The sequence below is a fragment of the Sturnus vulgaris genome, chromosome 1, assembly GCF_052056855.1.
Source record: "Sturnus vulgaris isolate bStuVul1 chromosome 1, bStuVul1.hap1, whole genome shotgun sequence".
Classification (NCBI taxonomy): Eukaryota; Metazoa; Chordata; class Aves; order Passeriformes; family Sturnidae; genus Sturnus; species Sturnus vulgaris.
The window spans coordinates 140,347,684-140,368,247 of NC_142243.1; the positions used below are offsets into that span (position 1 = coordinate 140,347,684).

General features: G+C 37.0%; 1 protein-coding gene across 4 annotated transcripts in view; it reads right to left on the minus strand.

The window, feature by feature from the left end:
• The window catches only part of CSMD3 (CUB and Sushi multiple domains 3), a 587,774-nt gene that overhangs the window by 14,371 nt on the left and 552,839 nt on the right, over nucleotides 1-20,564 (minus strand). For all 4 annotated transcript variants that reach the window (XM_088178475.1, XM_014870085.2, XM_088178481.1 and 1 more), the window contains 5 exons: nucleotides 18,936-19,109; nucleotides 12,256-12,429; nucleotides 11,936-12,009; nucleotides 3,778-3,889; nucleotides 2,325-2,504 (listed from right to left, as the gene is read on the minus strand). In XM_088178475.1, coding sequence (XP_088034601.1) covers nucleotides 2,325-2,504; nucleotides 3,778-3,889; nucleotides 11,936-12,009; nucleotides 12,256-12,429; nucleotides 18,936-19,109 — 714 coding nt within the window. The remainder of the gene's footprint in view (nucleotides 1-2,324; nucleotides 2,505-3,777; nucleotides 3,890-11,935; nucleotides 12,010-12,255; nucleotides 12,430-18,935; nucleotides 19,110-20,564) is intronic.

Here is a 20,564-nt window from a genome sequence, read left to right on the forward strand (position 1 = left end):
GTTGGGGAATATAATTTCTTCTGTGCTCAGTGCAGGAACTCTCCCACCACTGAAGATGATGAACAAAATGCTCTAGAACATTATAATTTCCTGGACATTAATCTATTTTATTTTGAAGAAACTAATTTGGATTCATTGGAACATAAAGAAGGCAAATAATTCTGTCTCCTAATATAAAATATTATCATGTAGCACTAGACTCAATTCCTTGCTCCAACTGTGATTTCAGTGTTCTATATTTTGGGTCTTGGCTTTGAACCCAGATCTTTTCTCTCCAATCCATGTTCTAAAAAAATACACAAGAAAAGAAATTACCTTCCTCCTGAGCTGAGTATTTTTCTGCATAGGAAAGGAAACTTTTGCAGGGACTGAGAATATTTTTATTGAGCATAAATTTTAGCTTTTTCAAATGGTCTTTTCTTGTCATGTGTGTTAAAACTGTAAAGAAGCTAGAGTGGGGGTTGAAATGCAACCAAAGGTTCTTATGGACTATTGCTACTGATAGATTAACTCCTATTTCCCCTCTGTTTTGAATGAAAATTACTGAGCTTCACTGTACATTGTTGACTTGGAGGACATGGTTCAATAGCATGTGCTTTCTGACTACATTAACTTCAGGTTAGAAATATCTGAATCATGCTTTCCATTGGGTTTTGGCACAAAAAGATGATGAGTTAATTTGCCTTGTCAAGTTGAATGAATTTCTAGTCAAGTCCACAACTGAAACTTGAAACACAAAATAAAACTTAAATATAAATATTAGATACAAATCTGAAACTAACACTAATTAACTATGAAGTTTAAGTTTCTAGATCCAGATATTTGAGTAGGACTTTCAAGATTTCAATTTTGTATTTACAGGATCAAATTCTAGTTTAATTCCCCTACACATCCCTTTAGAGCTCTCAGCTTCAAACATTTTATTCCTTTTCATCTATTTCCAAGTTATTTTTGTGAAGTTCACAATAAGAGGTGAACAACTTTTTTCAACAGCAGCAGCAAATTCTTGAATCAAAATACAATCTATGAATCACATTTGGCCTGCCACAATACTTTTCAACTACTTAACAAGTCATAAGCTTCCTGGCTGATAGCTTTCTAGCATTTCCCAAAGCTCTGCTTTATTTTCCCCCAGCACTTGCCTGGCATACAATTCTAGGACACCTGTTTTGTAGTAATACAACTATTCATTTCCTATTTCCCTTCCAAGTAGCAGTGTTTGGCTACAAAGCTTTTGAATGCCTCTGTAAGAGCCCTGGGGATAACCACATCTGAAACATTAGGTAACAGTAATCTGAAAAGGCCTTTAATTATTCAGTAAATAAAATTCCAAACAGTTCTTACACTTGAGTATATTCCTTATCTCATATGAAAACCACCTTTCTCACCATGACTTGGCTATGGTGCTTTTCATGTCCTAGGGTGACAAATTGTGTAGTAAAAATTAGATACAAAATTAAAGGTTGAAACAGCAAGGACAAAGTAGATACATTTTGTTTTCTAGTAGTATACAGTTCCTTACATAAAAACATAAAATAATTATAAACCCCATAGAATAATTTCACACAGTGATTCAGACATCTTCTTGGACTTTAGGCATCTTTCTCAAATATTACAACAGAATCATTCAATCATTTAGGTTGGAAAAGACCTCTACAGTCTTAGAGTCCAACAGCTAACATAACACTATCAAGTCCTCCACTACATTATGGCTCTAAATCCCAAATCTACACATCTCCACGTCTCCACACCTACCTCCACCACTTTCCCGGGCAGCCTGTCCCAATGCTTGACAACTCTTCCTAATTTTTCCTAAAATTTTTTTGTAATGTCCACCCTAAGCTTGGCTGACACAGCTTTAGGCCATTTCCTCTCAGCACCTGTGAATTTGAAGATACCAAGACTCACCTTGCTACAACCTGTTTTCAGGTAGTTATAGAGAGCAATCAGGTCTCCCCTCAGCGCCCTTTTCTCCACGATAAAGACCCTCAGCTTTGCTAGCCTTTCCTCATAAACCTTGTGCTGAAAACCTTTCACCAGCTTCATTTCTCTTCCTTGGGATCAGTCCAGTACCTCAATATCTTTCTTGGAGTGAGGGGTCCAAAACTGCACACACTATTCAAGGTGTGGTCTCACCTGTGCCAAGTAGAGTGACCACTAGCAGGTCACTTTGCTATAGGAGGAGATTTGGTTCATCAAGCAGGACCTGCCTTTCATAAAAACATGCTCATTGGCCCAATCAAAACACTGGCATGCGTGTGCCAACTGCAAGTAAAGGAAAGCACTGACAGATGGCAGATGCAGTGGGAAACAGAAGAGCTTACCCTCACAAACTGGAACCTTCCCAGTCCACGTGCCATCAGACCTACAGGCTCTGTGCTCTGATCCTCCTGCCAAGAAGAAGCCAGGCTGACAAGTGTAAATCAATGTATAACCAAGTGATGGAAGATCCATTCCTGCAACATTAGCATGACTTGGTGTTTCTGGCTGTTTACAGCTGTGAGCTACAAAAAGATAAAATATCCTTCTGTCAAAATGGTGAAAATATTTCTGAAAAGATAATATATGCCCATTCTCACAGTTAACTAACAAAGTAAAAAATCAGTAGGAATTATATATTAATAGATTTTAATTCACATTATAAAATACGATATAGTCTATAAAATATCACAAGTCTGTAAATACACTCTTAAACATTGACCTTTCAATTCCAAGGGACTAAGAACAGACCTTAATGGACTTGCATGAACAAAATTTTCTTCATATGAGAACAGAAACAGCACACATCATACCAGACTTAAAAGGAAGCATGGCTTCTGACTTACATCATTTATGATATCTATGTAGCATTGTATAACAGTAAGTAAATGGTCAGTTGGAAAACACTATGAAAGGTCAAGGAGAAATTGAAGGTGAGTTGTAAATATCAGAAAAATTAAATTACCATTTCTAATGTCATATGAAGAGTCTTATATATTTAACAATCACCAGAATGTGGGATTTATGTGTTATCTCAAAGGCAGCATTCCTCCAAGAGCAGAGTTCACCTTTCAACACACTGAGCTACTGATTTCCTGTTTGCCTAAGATTAACTCTAGCAGCAGCTGAAATAATAGTAATGCTCTTTCCTCCTGTGGATACGTTCTCCATTCACTGAAGTGGTTCTGTAGGGTCAGACCTTACAAGGTAAGACTATTTCAAGAAAAAATATAGCTGATTAGCTGAACTAGAAAGATTAACCATGATCTTATATCTTCAGTAAGTTATCATTATTTACCAAAGTGTAAAAGATCTGTGAAATGAAATGCTGCTGTTTATAAGAAGAATCTGTATTTCAGATTCAAAAATTTCCCATTGCAAACACTTTTTTCCACATCTTGAATGCCATGACTCCTTGGCCAGGAAACAGTTCAAACTCTTGACTAGAACTGGTCTTAATTAAATGCTTTCCTGCATATTTTAGAACAGGACTTCTAATATGTCCTATTCTCAACACCTCCTCTCTGCGTTAGAAAGGTTACACTGTCTTAGATAGAAATTGACTTTGGATGAAGATATGACTATTTTTTCCTCTCTCTTCTTTTTTATTTTTTTAATCCATTGTTTATTATACAAAAATTCACCCAGAATCATATTTCTAGCAGCTGCAAGCTAGTAATGCAAATTTCTGTTAACTTTCAGTTAATAAAATTGTATAGATTAACTTTATAACAGTGTTACTGCAGCTAAATAATAGAGATTTTTAAAAATGAGAAAAGAATTTTAAAAATTTCTTACGTATACATTCTGGCTGGATTCCACTCCACGTAAGATCAGGAAGGCAAGTTCGTGTTGTTGAACCATGGAGCAGGTGTCCTTTTTTGCACTGAAATTGAACAACATTTCCCACCTGTTGAAAAGTGGAAAACACAGTAATATTGTTATGATCAACTATCAACTGGGATTTTTTTTTTCCTAAATTTGATCACTCCTTCACATAATACAGACTTGATAAGTTGTGATTCTCTTTCTCTGGAAAGTAAATTAATTTCACAGAACAATTTGATATGAAATAAAAAATTGCTTTGTTCTCAGTAGAATTACTCTCCCCCCAGAATTAGATCCTCTACAGAAGAAAATCAAATCCTCATCTTCTGTGGTCTCTCTAGTGTGTTGCTTTGGGCCTGGAACAGTTGATGTTTGGAAACAAAGCTTATGGTGCTTTCCTCACTCTGGAGCAAAAGAGAGCCAGTTGAGCAAAATTGGCACAAACAAGGGAAGTCACAGAACTGAAATTGATATTAGATTCTGCTGGACATTTTCTGAACTAGATCCCCCTTTGGGGAACAGTGGATATATTCACAGGTTATAATGAGAAATATTTGATTAGAATAGACAGGGTCAGTCAATAACACTGTCTCATGCTTCAGAATGTTCCTATGATATTTTAATTTTGTTTTTTGATGAGACGAAGTAAAGAATAACAGCTCTTTATACCACTTTGATAATAGAAACTGGAACACAAGTACATTACAATTTACAATAGCAATTCATCTGAGATTAGCTTTTAATTATTATCCTTATTATGAGAATGTGTTGCATAAAAAGGAAAATAGAATTCTTACAGTTTCTGCACAAACATAAAATGGAATAACTTATTCAGCATGTCCAGTCATGGTGAAATTGATGAAAATGCAAATAATTCTTAGTTTCCACCAAAAGCGAGGAAATTAGATTAGAAGTACGTTATTCAGAGAGTATTGTATTACACAGTGTGAGTGGTTAACTCGAACATTAAGGTGCATAGATTGTATCTACTGTTCTGCAGTGATCCGTATTAATATATTTATTAACTCATGTTTAAACAAGAAGTTGAAAACTTTAAACTATCTGTGACAGCACATTTATAGTTCTGGTTTGGGTTTGATTTTTTAATTACTTTGTTTAAATGCATAACACTTGATTCAGACTGATACTCAAAGGTAAAATGTCGATGTATCTTTAAACTGATAGTTTAGTACTGGGAAACAACATTTCACTGCTACAAGTATTCATTTGAAACTTTATAGTACTATTCTATTTCAGCTCAAGTTTCTCATCAGAATGAAATTTAATAATAATACATGAACTACAGATAGTAGCTCAACACAGGATGTGATTTAAAATTCATCTCCCTTTATTTTTCTCTTTTCTGTGCTCACTGGACTATGTAATTACTTTTAAAAGATTTTGAAGGAAATAGACTAAATCACTTGCATGATTAAGCACAAAGTAGTAAAATACTACAAGTAGCTATAGAAGCCTTTTTTTTTTTTTTTTGTGGTATAGATCTTAGTTAAAACAATCAACATCACTATATTACTTTAGAAAAGTACAAGCCTTAAGAAAAATTACTACATCAGTGGACAAGGGAAATGCTATAGATATCATTTTTTTTGGACTTCTGTAAAGTCTTTCACAAGAGTCTCCCACAACATCCTTCTCTCTAAATTGGAGAAAGAAGGATTCGATAAGTGGACTGCTGGATGGATAAGAAAGTGATTGGGCAGTCACATCCAGAGGGCAGAGGTCAATGTCTCAGAATCCCAGTGGACAAAAATGACCTATGGCATCCTGCAGGGTTCAGTATTGGAAACAATGTTATTTGATATCTTCCTTAATGACACAGGTGAAGGGATTGAGTGCATCCTCAGCAAATTCGCAGATGACACCAAGCTGAGTGATATGGGTGACACATCTGAGGCATGGGATCCATCTAGAGGGACCTGGACAAGCTTGAGAAGGGGCTCATGAGAATATCTTGAGGTTTAGTGAGACCAAGTTCAAGGTCCTGAACTACACGTTATAGTAGGGGTGGGCTGGGATATGAACAGATCGAGAGCAGCCCCGCTGAGAAGGACTTGGGGATGCTGGTGGATGAGAGGCTGGACATGAGACAGCAATGTGCACTTGCAGCCCAAAAAGTCACTTGTATCCAGGAATGCATCAAAAGCAGCAGGGGCAAGCAGGTGAAGGGAAGTGATTCTGTCCCTCTGCTCTGTTCTAGTGAAACCTCACCCAGTCCTGTGTCCCACTTTGGGTCTCAGCACAAGAAAACCATGGACTTGTTGGAGGAAATCCAGAGATTGTCCTATCAGGAAAGGCTGAGAGAACTGTGTTTGTTAAGCCTGGGAGAACGGAGGCCTCATTCTGACCTAAATGCGACCTTCCAGTAACTGAAGGGAGCCTACAGGAAACATGGAGAGGAGCTGTTTACAGACACATGTAGTGATAGACAAGGGGGAGTAGATTCGAACGAGAGTAGGTTAGATTACATACTAGGAGGAAGTTCTTTGTTGTAAGGGTCGTGAGAGACTAGGACAAGTTTCCCAGAGAAGCTGTTGATGCCTCATACCTGGCTTTGATCAAGGCTGGATGGGGCTCTAAACAACCTTGTCTAGTGGAAGGTGTCCCTATCCATAGAGGGAGGCTGAAACTAGATTATCTTGAAGGTCTCTTTCGACCCCAAACCATTCCATGATTTTATGGTTTCACAAGAACACTACCTTTATATATGTAAGTACCAAAGCAGCATCATAAATACAACAGTTGCCCAAGGGATGAAAATGTTTAAGAAGTGCTGTTATGCTGTTCAAGATTACATTTAAATTTAAAAAAAATCAAGTAATATGCAAGAACAATATATTATATTAATTAATTATATAGGATTTGTATAGTAATTATTAAACAAATAAATGTAGTTTTTAAAAGTTTTGTGGTCCACTTTGCAATATTCTTTTGTCAGAAGCACCAGGTGGCGCTCCAATACAGTATTCTATGCCCAAAAAATTCCCTGTGCTGAGATGTTCAGATTTCTGCTAATTTTTAGTCTACAGCTCGAGTAGAAGCATTACTACTCAGACCAACAGTGTTTGCATCCAATAAAAAAAAAAAAAAAAAAAAAGTGTTTTAACATGTCTGTTCAATAGCTGCCTTTTCTGTAGTGTCAGTTATAGCTAGGAGATTCCCCAAATCAACATCATAATTAATTTTTTTTTTTCTTCTTTTTGCTAAACTCCAAAGAATGTATATTTCTTATTCTCTAACAGGAGAAATACCAATCTGATAAGGAAATGCATAAATATCAACCATTTATAAAGTACTCTAGATTTTTCACCAAATAAGATGATAATAATAATGTATAATTATCAAAATAAGAGGTTATTATCCTTCTTATTTCTTGCACCCCTTATAGGAATAAAAGATACTTATAACTCTCATGAGTTACTCCACAATCAATTTTTTTCTTAGATTTCAGTTGACCAGAGAACTTGAAGATACTCAAATTTCTCCATCCCCAGCAATTTGTGGCGAAGAATTGAGAAGCTAAGGGAATGCCAGTTATTTATCTTCAGTAACTTTTAGCATCACATTTTAAGTGAATGAAAACATAACTCATTCAATATATCTGTAGTTTGGTAGCCCACTAATACATTATTGCCCTTATAACAGGGTTTTGAGTTTGCAAGATCACTGGGCAGAAGCTTGACAGCCTTCCTTTGTCTGAAAGAGTCTCGAACTGCCTGGAGTTTTGCGTTTGTTTTGGTTTTCTTTTGTTTTGTTTCTAAACTTTCTTTAGCTGTAAAACTTAAATTTCCTGTGTTCAGGTAGCTATGACCAGGTTTTATGCATTTCTTTATCTTTGTATGGTACAACCACAGATTTATATCCATAGCAGAAAAAAAAAAAGAGTCTAGTATATGCAGAATGAGCTATTTCCCACTAATGTGATGTGGTACAGAGACATACATGGTGCTGGGACAACAGCAAAGCCCTTGACAAATGCAGCCAACAGGATGCTGTGAAGAAGTCTACAGTGTGACTATGATAAAAGTTGCAATACAGTCTTAGCACTGGAGATCTTGCTGCTGTTAAAATCTTAAAGACATACAGGCCTGGACAGAATCAGGTTTCAGAGGTAAAAAAGAAGAAGTATCTAACATAGGTGCAATGTACCTTATAGCATAGATTAAAATATAATGTGTATAATAATGAGCTGTGGTGTGAGAGGTGTAAAAGTGTGTTAGAAACATTACAATAACCCCAGATGAAACACAAATGACAGAGACTAAATAGCAAAAAAGAAAAAATCATATTCGTGTCAGTGAAGCACTCCAGAATGTGACACACACTGACACCAGAGACTTCAGGACAATGAGAAGCAGAAAAATACATGGTGTCTGATAAGGCTTAAATTACATTTTTATTGATGCAATGGTCGTGCCAACTGTGCTAATGGAGACAGCTATATTGTGGGAGTAGAGCACTTCTCTTGGAACTTCATCCTACAATTCAATCAACACTGAAGTTTTTATAAGCATTCCATTCACAGAAGGAGATTATTTGCAGAGCTGCTCAACATCTGCAGATCAAGTTTCATATAGAATTTCATAAAATAGAACCCAAGAGCTAGCAGAGGACTACCACTACTGCATTGTGTCTATTTTCCTTTTTAAATTAAGACTGCTCTTTGGCTCAATTTAGGCCTCAATATAAGTGAAGATAGCTGAATTTCTACAAAACATGTTGGAAAAGTACGAGAAGTAATAAATCGTATCTACATGACTGACTGGTCTAAGCAGTTCTAAACTGTTTCTTCAATTCAGTAGTACCTTGTGTTGCAATAGCTTATGGTGAAAGTGCTATAACCACTCTTCTATGTTTCTAGCAATATAGCTGAAGAAGTATTTCAAATCCTACAGTTTCTTTCCAAGGAGTGATTTATTTTCCAGATTACAGATGAAGTCAGTATTCACTAAGTTCTAAAGTTATTTTGTTTCCATTGTAACACACTGCTAAGATAGATCTGTCAAATAAAAACGGCTCAGATGAAAGGTAAACATCCTAAAAGTATGTATTCATAACAATTAAAGCAGATGATACTACTAATTTCCATGTCATGCCAGATATCCAAGTAGTACTAAACTAGTATTTTGATGTTATTTGAACACGTAAGAAACGGATCTGCTTCTGCCTGAAGAATTTAACACCGAACAATAAAGTCCATGCAAAATTCTGTTGCCTCTTTTCCTACAAAGCTCTTATTTAATAGTTGAAACACATTCAAATGTGCTGTGGTGATATTTGTGACTTTTGCTAGTGTAGGTTCCAGGCGGTCAGGTTTAGATACACCTTTCAGTCAAGCCTAGAATTATCTTGTGTTTGCCTGAACTTTCAGCGCAATCAATGAAATAGGAAAACAGATAATCAAGAACGGGGTGGGGGGGGAAAAGGAACAAAACAATGGTGCTGTGAAAGTTCATAACTTGACATCAGTATTGTGAAAAGCAAGTGTCAGTCAGTGATTTTTGTTAGATAAAAGAGGAGGTAGTGCCATTTGATGAAAAGTACTTAAAACAGGATTCTACATATGAAGACATGAATTCTAAGTGTAAGTCTACAGTTTGGTACTTTTTAGAAGACAGAGAAATAAATTTAAACCTTGAAAATTAAGTCAATTAAGTTACTCTATTAATATTAGTTTAAATATGAAGTATTTAAAGATTTAAAAGAAAACAAACAAAACCCCAATCCAAACAAAACAAAAAAGCCCACATCAGAATTTTGGAACAATTTAGAATGATTCTTTACCTTCCTGCTGTGGATAGAAGCAAAAATCACTATTATCCCATTCACACAGGAAGTTAATTATAGCATAATATACATTAATTTACAATATTTTTGTGGTTTTAAGGGAGTCATAATATTATACAACATATGATAATGTAATATTTCTTTCGGGGATCTACAAACAATTACTTGTCTAGAACCAATCATTTTCACAATTGTTTCCACCCAATCAAGAGCTTATCTCAGTTCCATCTGTATGACTGATATGTCTACCCTGTTATGTCTTAACTAAGCAATCATACTCAGAGTAACTAGAAGTTGCACATTTAGTTACTACATAAAATCAAATTCACTGTGTGAACATGAGAATAAATTGCTGGCTGAGTAAGGAGTCTATAGCATATACATCTTAAATACTGAGCACTAACCTTATTACTATTTAAAAAATTAATATTTTTTTTAGAGTTTACACGGTTGTTAACTCTGGCAGCACTTACACTTATTTTACAAATGATTTGTCAATTGACATTTTGCTTGATATTTTTACAGTTTTATGCTAGCTGTGAGTGATACTTTACTCACAACTACAGCACAAATGAGAAACTGAATTAGCTCCTTCAAAGAAAGCTCATTTATATGTGAGAAAAACTGTGACAATAAAATCATAGAAAATGCTTAATAAATTATTTATTTGATACATAGTTGAATAAAAAAGTTGTCATTTAGCATAATGTTGTATTATAACCAAACAAAGTTAGCTTAAGGTCTGCCCCTGCTTATCCTATCTTGGCACAAAGCATCACTTTCAGTCCCTAGAGAAAACTTAGGCAATTTTATTATCACTTGGATATGATTGTGATCTAGCACAATCTGAGAGCTCAAATATTGCTAAAAACCAAGCCCGAGTAGTACTGCTTAAAGGCCACCAAAAGGATAAACCAAAGAAATTTTTGGCCATGAAACATTGAAAAGTCTTTAGCTACAATTTGATTTTAAAAACTAATTCCATTTTATAAATTTGTTCAAATTTCACTCAGCGCTTTCTTGCATTTCCAGCAAACTGTCGTTTTTATTCTCCTGCTACTAGACAGAGACCTCATACAACTGTGGAGCTGCTAGGTACTCTTCTGTTCTTTCCTCTTCATGTGCCTGGAGCGTTCAGCCCTGACATCAAACACAAATGTCATAGGATAGATTAGGGTCTCTCTTTGTTCACAAGATTTCTAGCAAATTATAAGGTACATTTTTGCATGCCTAAACCATTCACACATGAAAACATCTCACTGATATCAGAGTTTTGTGAGAATCAGAAAATCAGCAGTTCAAAATAATTTTCAGTTTCACAATTCTTTTTCCAACAGAAACATATGCAAGCACTATTTGGCACAACACAGCCTTGTATAAAATGTGGCCAACAGTCTTCTGGGAGGCATCAGGCAGAGCCTGAAAACAGGTCAAGGGAGCTGTTTCTTCCCCTCTGCTAGCCCCAGTGAGTCATAAGTGAGTGTTGGGTCCAGTACTGGGCCCACCAGTGCAAGAGAGATAAGGACAATACTGCACTGAGTCCAGTGATGGGCCACAAAATTGATTAAGGGACTACAGCATCTGAAATACAAGGAGTAGTTGAAAGACCTGGGGTTATCCAGCCTGCAAAAAAACACCCTGGGAGCAGGACAAGTAGTGGCAGTAGATTTTTCTTCAGTGGTGCCCAGAGACACAACAAGAAGAAATAGAAATTAATTGAAACATAAGAAATTTTCTTTAAAACTAACAAAAAGTTCGTTTTTACTGTATGGGTGATCAGCTTGGAACAGGCTGCCCAGAAGCACTGTTGAGTCTCCATCCCTGCAAATATTCAAAACCACCTGGAGACTGCCCTCATAAACCTGTCCTATCTGACCCTGTTTTGAGAAGGGGGAGTGGAAGGGGGAATTCTAACAGATCTGTGCCTCTGTAATTCATTTGTGGCTCCAAACAGATTTCTCTCAGGAAAATGTCCTGTTTTTAGAGTATGTCTACACTAGTAGTTTAGCTCAAATTATACACATTTTTTTAGGGGAAAAAGCTTATTTAATAAATTGTAGGGAGCACTTATATATTGCGGGAGATACTGAAAGCCTTCAAGGTGAAATCAAACAGAACTTGATCACAAACTTTTCATGCAGTGCATTGCTGATAGGGACACAGGATTAATGTAATCCAACAGCTAGAAATAAGGAAACACAGCAACACAGCAGCAAACAACTCTTACAGAAACAGTCTCTGAGCCTCTAATCAGATGTTTCTAGATTTTGAGGTAGTATAAAGTATTTAAATATCCAAGCTAATTTAAAAAAGTGTACTCTACCTGATAGCCAAATGTGTTATTTTGTGACCCGTGCCTTGGGACTCCTGGATTTTCACATGCTGTGCGAGTAGGTTCTAAAAATATTAGAATATATTAAAGACAAAACAAATTAAAGTATTTTAATTAAATATATGAATGTATGACAAAATTAAGCTTGTCCAACAACATGCAATAAACCAATCACAAAGACAAAAATCAAGTTATTTGATTCTTAAAGAGTATAGAATAACACCAAGATAATTCAAAATAACTGAAAAATCCTAGACTGACTTATCAAGAAGAGGAATAATAAACATTTCAATACATGGGCATAATCATACCTATGCATCGAGGAGAAGAACCACTCCATGTTCCATCTGCTTGGCAAATCCTGGTGCTAGAGCCAACCAAAATAAAAGGAGGGTTGCAGCTGAAAGAGACTTCTGATTGATAGATGAAGCTTTTGCCTTCTCTTTTCCCTTGAGCAGGTACTCCAGGGTCACCACAAAACTTTGCTGTGAAAAAATATGTGATAGAAATGGAATATGGCATTTATTAAAAAATAAAACAAAAAACAACACTTAGCTGAACTAAGTGAAGAAATTACTCCAAATTTTGTATTTATTTTATTAAAAACATATCAAATATGGAAATATTTAATAGGAATTCAGAGTGACTAGGTATATAATATGTAGTTTGCCAGATTGTAGTAGTTCTGATGATTCTTCAAAACAACTATATAGTGTGCTTGGTCAGTACCTGACTCTTAATAAATCAAGTTGACAACTTATTTTATTAAAGTCCAAATATCCACAATTCACCTGTGTCCCAAACCACATCAATCTGAAAATCTTTAAAGAGCAATCAAAGAGTGTATCAAAGTTTCATGTCAATCTTCTCTCCTTTCCTGCTTTCTTGCCACCTACCCAGTGCTCAATATTTTTGTATGATTAAAGGATTTAGCAGATAGATTATAGGAGTCATAAAGTCCTGCTTCCTCATCCTTCACTGAAAGCACAGTACTTGAAAGAACAGTTAACAATAAAGAGACACACAAAAAAGAAAACATAACAAAGAAACTTCTGTAGCAATCTAAAAGTCAGATACTAATAAACTGTTATTAGACAGGATAAATTTCACTCATAAAAATCTGCTTTGAAATGGATATTTTTACCTTATTCTTATCATCTAAAGATTCCTTATGTCTATAGCATGCCATAACTGAGTAAATGCACTGCTAGCAAATTTACTGGCCTTCTTCTGCAGTATAAAGTACTGAATATTGTCAGAAGCTGGATTTTGAATAACTGACCCAGGAAATTAAATCAGCTATGGCAAACCCTGTGTCATGAGACTATATTATTCCTTGACATACCATGAATTCCAGTATTGTGTAGTCTAATTTCACATCAGACAGAAAATGCTATAATAATAATAATAATAACCCCTAACCTGTACATGTTCAATAATGTTTCTAAATAGACATGCTCTACAGACAGTGGAATTTTGTGCTCCACCTTTCTCATCTACAAACAATTTAAATTACATCTCTCAAACTACAATTATCAAAATGCATTTGTAATGTTTCTATCTTTGTCATCAATGTTTTGAGCTTTCCAAAGGACTGCTCACACTAAATGTTCCTGCTCTCTGCTTCTTTCTACAGACACTGACTATAAGAGAAATCCATGCACACCCACACTAATGAAGAAAAAGGGCTTAATATGTAACATATCAGAAATGCACACAATTTCATCACTTTAGGTGGCAGGGGACTGTGTGCAGAATTATGGGCCAAATTTTGAAAAGATCTATGGATTGAGGACAGTGCCACACAGTGTACTTCATTTGTGAATGACAGATCATGGTTGTTACACTTTCACTAGAACATTCTAGGTCTTAATTTGAGAATACGTGAAACACAACATTTTAACACAGGGACTTGAAATTGTCTCCTAACAAGTTCTTTGCACCAACAAAGTAGCAACAACTCTGAACGCAAAAAACAATTCTCGCATCCAAAAATGAGGTTTTGGTAAATTTATTTTGGTAAATTTATTTATTATAAATTATTTTTTTTTCTTAAACTAAGTAAACTCCACTACTTAGTTATCAGTCAAGCTGACCTAGTCTTTGAATATCTACTGAATATCTTCCTCTTATATCAGTAAGTGTGGAAACCAGGCATCATGGTAAAACACAGCAGTTTCCCTCTCATACTAGAACAGGTGACTATAGAACAAACTAAAGTTGCAGTGAACTGGAAGTTTTATGTTTCCACTCTTAATGGAAATATTTTCCTAAGGACTCTGAGAGCCTTTAACAGAGCAGGACCACGGAGCTCTGGCACTGAGACTGTGAGGCTAGTTTCATTCTTAGAAGAAATTTAACTGATTAACAGCACATTTCTTGTCAATGTCTGACAGCAGCAGTGAACACACCTGTCCGAGATGTGCCCAGGTAGAGGAGATGCTCAGCCTGGTGACTGAACTTCTTGAGGAGGCATTTGGGCTGAGGAGCATCAGACAAGGAGATTGACTTGTGACATCATATTCTACCATCCCTGGGTTGAATAGACCTGCCAACCATGACACAAGAAACAAAGGATCCCCTACCCTCTCATCACCAGGCAGAAAGAGGGGATCTAAGAGAGGAGGGGAAATGGAAGTAGGTTACTGCTTATGGGGACAGTCAAATCCCTTCCTAGCCTGCCTCATCTTCCCAGGTGCCCTACAATGGCTATGAGGCCCTGGAACTAGATGGACTGACAACTTAAGATGCAGATGAAGGTCGTTCTGGAACTGGAGGGCAGAATAACCTATCCCCTGCATCATGGCCACTTCTGTCAAACAAAAAGAGTGGTGGTGAGAGAGGTGAATCCCTCTGAGGGAATCCAAGGACCCAATATGCCAACCAGACCTTAATCATAGAGAGGCCTGCTGCTTCTCTGGAGCATGGGACATTACTAGAAAACTCTCCTGCATGGTACAACTCTCTGTTTATTATCTGCTGTTCTTTATGTCCACAGCAATGAGGTAGCAAAGAGAAGTCCAAGGGCAACCAAAAGAGATTTCAGGCCTTAGCAGAATTGTTTGAAGGATCAGGAGGACATCTAGTATTTTCTTCAATCCTTCCAGTATCAGGGAAGAATAGTGAAAGTAACAGGCAGACCCAACTGATCAACAGATGGCTCTGAGGATGGTGTCATCAGAGGAAATTTGGGGGTTTTGATCACATTATGATCAAATAGCAGATCAACTGCTATTCAGTGGCAGTCAGAAGACTGTCTCTTCTCAGAAGAAAAGAATTATTTTTGTGCAGGAGTTAGAAGGGCTGACCAGTAGAGTTTTAAACTACCCTGGAAAGAGGGAAAGGGACAAAACCATGTTCATCTATGATAAGCAGTGGGAAGGCTTGCCAGAGTTTGAGTATTAGTAAGATCCTTCAGTCTTCTCCATGATGACCCAGAAGCCTTAACTTAGCCCTTGAAATATGACATCCTTGGCACAAGGAAAAGCTGGTGGAATCAGTCCTGTGACTGGTGTGCCAGTATGAAGGGTTACACACTCTTCAGGAAGGATGGGCAGGGGAAGTGAGGTAGAGGATGATGAGGCAGGGGAGAGGGGTATGCTGTTTGTAATGTGTCATGGTTTAGGAATAGCACTTCCCAATTCAGGGCCCCCCACTGAGATTCCCCAAAAGTACCCTGCTGCTCTCTTTCACTCCCCGAGGTTTTCCCCTCCCCCTTCCTGGGGCTGGGGTTGAGAATTACAGGAACATTTATCATGGGTTGATATAAGAGCAATTTACTGCAACCGCAATGAGATAAGAAAACAAACAGTAACAACAATAAAATTAATTACAAAAGTGTACAAAATAGAGGGTTATTTACTTGCAAAGTGTTTGCTGCAGAGCCCAATCCAACCTACTACAGACATGTTTTTCTAACTAGAAGGAACACCTTTCTCCTCAGAACCAAGAGTCCTTTCCCCACCCCTGACAGTGATGTGAGGTGTTATAGAATAACACCTGGAACTTAGCCTTGCCCCCTCCCAGCTACTGAAAAAAATTAACCCTGCCCTGGCCAAAACCAGGACATTATGACACTTTAAGAGCCTTTGGTAGGGATTAAGGGACACAAACAAAGCGGATGCTGTTATGGGACACACAGTCAGGCTGTCAACACTGGCAAATTGTTCTTCAATGAACTAAGGGAAACCTCTAAATTAACTTCTGTTGTCTTTTGGGGGGATTCAGCTTGCCAGCTGCTAACTGTGAATACCACACAGCTGGTACAAACAGATCCAGAAGATTCCTAAATCACCTGGACTCAAAGGTATACTAAGTGTGTTTGCTGATGACACTAAACTGGGAGGACCTGTTGACACACCTAAAGGAATCTGTGCCCTGTGGAAACACCCAGACAGATCAGAGGACTGGGAAATCACCAACAATATGAACTTGAACAAGAGCAAGTGTTGATTCTGCACCTAAGATGGAACAACACTGGATGTACATCCAGAATGGGAAAAGACTGCTGGAGAGCAGCACTGCAAAAAGGAACCTGGGGGTCCTGGTCAAGGGCAAGTTGAACATGAGTCAGCAGTGCCCTGGCAGCCAGGAGGGCCAACTGTGCCCTGGTGCACTTTACGAACAGCATCACCAGCTGGGCAAAGCAGGGGATTGTCCTGCTCTGCTCTACACTGGGGCAGCCTCACCTCGAGTGTGCCCTGTGCTGGGGGCAGTTTTGGGTGACACAATATAAAGATATTGGAGAGCTATTAAGGATATAAAGGATATAAAGCTATTAGAGAACAGGAAAAAGAGAGCAACAAAACAGTGAAGGGCCTTGAGAGGAAGCCACATAAAGAGTGTCTAAGGTCACTTTATCTGTTCAGCCTAGACAAGAAGAGGCTGTGGCAAGATCTCATTGTGGTCTTCAGCTTCTTCACAAGGTAAAGCAAAATGACAGCACTGATCTCTTCTGTGTGCTAACCAGTGACAGAACCCAAAAGAATGATGCAAAGATATGTCAGGGAGGTTTAGGCTGTATATCAAGAAAACATTTTTCACCCAGAGGGTTGTTGGGCACTGGAACAGGCTCAGGGAAGTAGCAAGGTCACAGCACCAAGCCTGACAGAGTTTGAGAAACCTTTGGACAATGCTCTCAGGTACACGGGTACAGCTCTTTGGGTTGTTCTGTGCTGGGCCAGCAGTTAGACTTCAATGATCTTTATGGGTCTCTTTCAATTCATTATATTCTGTGATAATTTTTGATTCTGAGTTACAGCTGCAGTTAGGAATTTTTGGCATAGGTCTACATTTTTGCCATCTATTGCCAAGCTTATGAAACTAGCAGTCCTGGACTGAAATTACTGCATGAGTTATTAAACAAACAAATTTACTGAGTCATAGATGACAAATACTCAACCAAGGACGTGGTTATATTCCATTCTGAATAATTATTCTGTGTTGTAACGATACCTTGCACATCTTCAGCTACAGGCTCTATGGAACCAAGCTAGGAACTACATTTCTGATGTCAAGAACTGCTTATTGAGAATGACTTTCACGATCTCTCCCTCATTTCTGCCAGATGACAACTAGCTTAACCTTTTTGACAAGCACTGGCTGCCAATTGTTTTCTCTTGCAAGCCAATGGGTAACCACTTCACATCAATAACATTCAGTTAATGTAATCTGCATGAAATAGCCTTAAATTCCCAGGCAGCTGCATTCTGTGCTAAATATACCTTTTAAGAAGTTTAAAGGTAGAGACCACTTTTTCACAGTATACTGCAGTATTGAATATTCAAACTTTAAAAAACAAATAGCTTGTGATATCCAAAAATGAATGAAGGACATAATATTTCAATCAAGAACAAATAATGAAAATAATTTTTCATAGTCTCTGATAGACACAATATAGTGGACTCTAGAAGATCTCTACATAGAGAATTTAAGCAACAAAGAGTGGTCTTGTTCTTTTTCTTCCAGAAAAACCACCTTCCTTCATGTTCCACCTTTGGCACACAGAGTTTCAGCAGCAGTCAGAAACCTGGTGATGGTATGAGAACATAATTGGTGGAAAAAGGAAAAGATGATCTATTTTATATTCTTTCATAGTACTGGGATAGATGATCTATATTATATGCTTTCATAGTACTGGGTTATAGCCAAAGTAGAGAAAAGTTTTGACAGGGAGAGATGAAAAATGAAAAAAATAGTAAAAGAACAGAGAAGTGCATTTTGAAACATTTAGCAAGCTACCTGGCAAGCACAGCTACTTGGCAAGTTCAAATTAAGTTTCAGAGACTGTAAAGCCAGGAATAAGATATTATCCTGTTCCAGTTAGACTCTTTTCTGAAGATCATTACAGAGTGGTATAATTATTCTACAAATAACTACTAAACCTCCTTCAGTGCAATCAATTGAATATCTCTCAGAAGAATGACAATCACTTTTAATGAATGGGATCAGATACTGTAATGAAATTTTAGCAATACAAATATCCATCAATGTTATTTCAGATTAATAAAATTTACTGCATAAAATATATAGGTTAATTTACTGCAGGGTGAAAAATAGTTAATTTTCACAGAATCACCCAGGGTCTAGTCAACATTACAGCCAGAAAAAAAAAAATAAAAGGAAATAAAATATATTATAATGCAAGTTATCCTATCACATATGTAGCTGGATCTGAAAACAAGACAGCACCTTTAATCTTGAATTGCCTTGGATTGATTATGTTGTACACATTGCCTGTGATATTTTTTTGTGTCTGTGTCTGAGGACTCCTGTATGCTCACATATAGATATTCCTATGACCTTCTCAATCTACTACTAACATCAAAATCTTGGAAAATTTTAGAAATTTTTAGAAGGATTGTAATTGTCCCAAGTTTGAAATTAATTGAGCCACTGGGGGAGGGAGGGGGAAAAAAAAGTGAAACTTTTAAAGAGGAAAAAAACCATCATAGTTGAATAGCAAAATACAGATAATTAGCTGAATACATACGTAAACACTGAGGTACTTCACCACTCCATGTTCCATTCCCAACACAAGTCAAAACAGCAGGAAAAGAGAGTTCATATCCTGGAGAGCAGACATAGCTAATGCTAAATCCCCAGTCCAAGTTTGTTCCTTCCAACCTTCCATTAGAGATCTGCGGAGGAGTTGGGCAGGTAACAGCTGCAATAATATTCAAAATAATTAGGCCCAGCTGCTGCAAATATCCCTGGTGTACACAATTACTAGAAGAACCATATGGGCTAATTTCACCTTTTTTTAGAGGACAATACAGTCAGGACATGCTATCTTTCTCACTGTATTCTTGCCACATTTCCTGAAGTTGATATGTCTGGTTTCCTTCATTTAGGAGGCAGTGGATGATTGATGAAGTATCTTAAATAAACCAGGATGCTGCATCAAATCAAATAGGAAGACTACCTAAAAATCAGTATGGAAACTATGACGTTTAAGATATGTCTGGTAATCTACTACAATTTTTTTTTTTTTGACTGTTAAGACGACATAGAGTACAACTATATTTTATTAGTGTGGCAATAACAAAATATTTTCTTCCTGTTGACCAGCTTAGGCATTTTCCAGATGTTAATGCTAGGGATGAAATTCCAGGACAACGATTGCAAAATATTACTTGAAAGTCTGTTTCTAAGTACCACAGTTTGGTTACTATCTGCTTTATCAGTAGTTCATCACCAAAAAGCATTTAGTTGCCAGCAAGAGGGAGAAAATGTAAGAATTTGCAATTCCTTGAAACTGTTAGTATTGCAACCTCTAAGAAGGTTAACAAGAAGTATTTCAGTATATTTTGTAATTGCTAGGTCTTCTAGGAGAAAACTGAACCATCTTCTACTTGGTTGTAAGCAAGAGGACTGAAAAACAGTATGGGAAGGCAGTAGAAATAGAGGTACACCTATTGTCATGAAGATAAATGTGTTATTCGCTGGACAGTGGTGTAGTAACAGACAATTGCTAATTGAAAGCTTAAGGGGAAAAGGTATTAAAGAAATTAAATGAAAGAAAACCTGAACCAGAAAGAGAAAGGATGAAATTTAGACCAAGTTGATAGAATGAATGAGACAGACAAAAGGGTAAACTGTGCTAGCAAAAGAGAAAGAAAGCAAAAAAATCAAATGCTATTTAATCTGTCAAAGCCAGTTAGGATAACTGAGATGTGGTGATTAAAAATTGAGCAGAGAACACACAGGTCACAATAATGGAGGAAGTTAAATGCTGCACCCATAACCTTTAAACTAATGTTCTGAACAGTTGTCATCTTGTAGGCTTAAAAGAATTCAGAGGTACTAGGTGATGAGTAATATGTATTGGATGCAACCTGCAGAGGGCTCACTATGTATCATTTCTCTATTATTATTCTCTTCAGTGAGAGAATCTCAGTTATGTAGGTCATAACGATACTTTACAGCACCATTCATGGCTGCTTAAGAATACAAGTTTCAAATAATCCTTTGCCAGACAGTAAACCAAATCTAGATTTTGGGGCCTTGATTTTGGTCTAGAAAAGGACATGATAGTTTTTGCCACACTTCTATAATGTTTTAATAAAAGCAATTCAAAATAAGTGCTCTGAACAGCAGAATGCTGTCTTCATTCACCAAG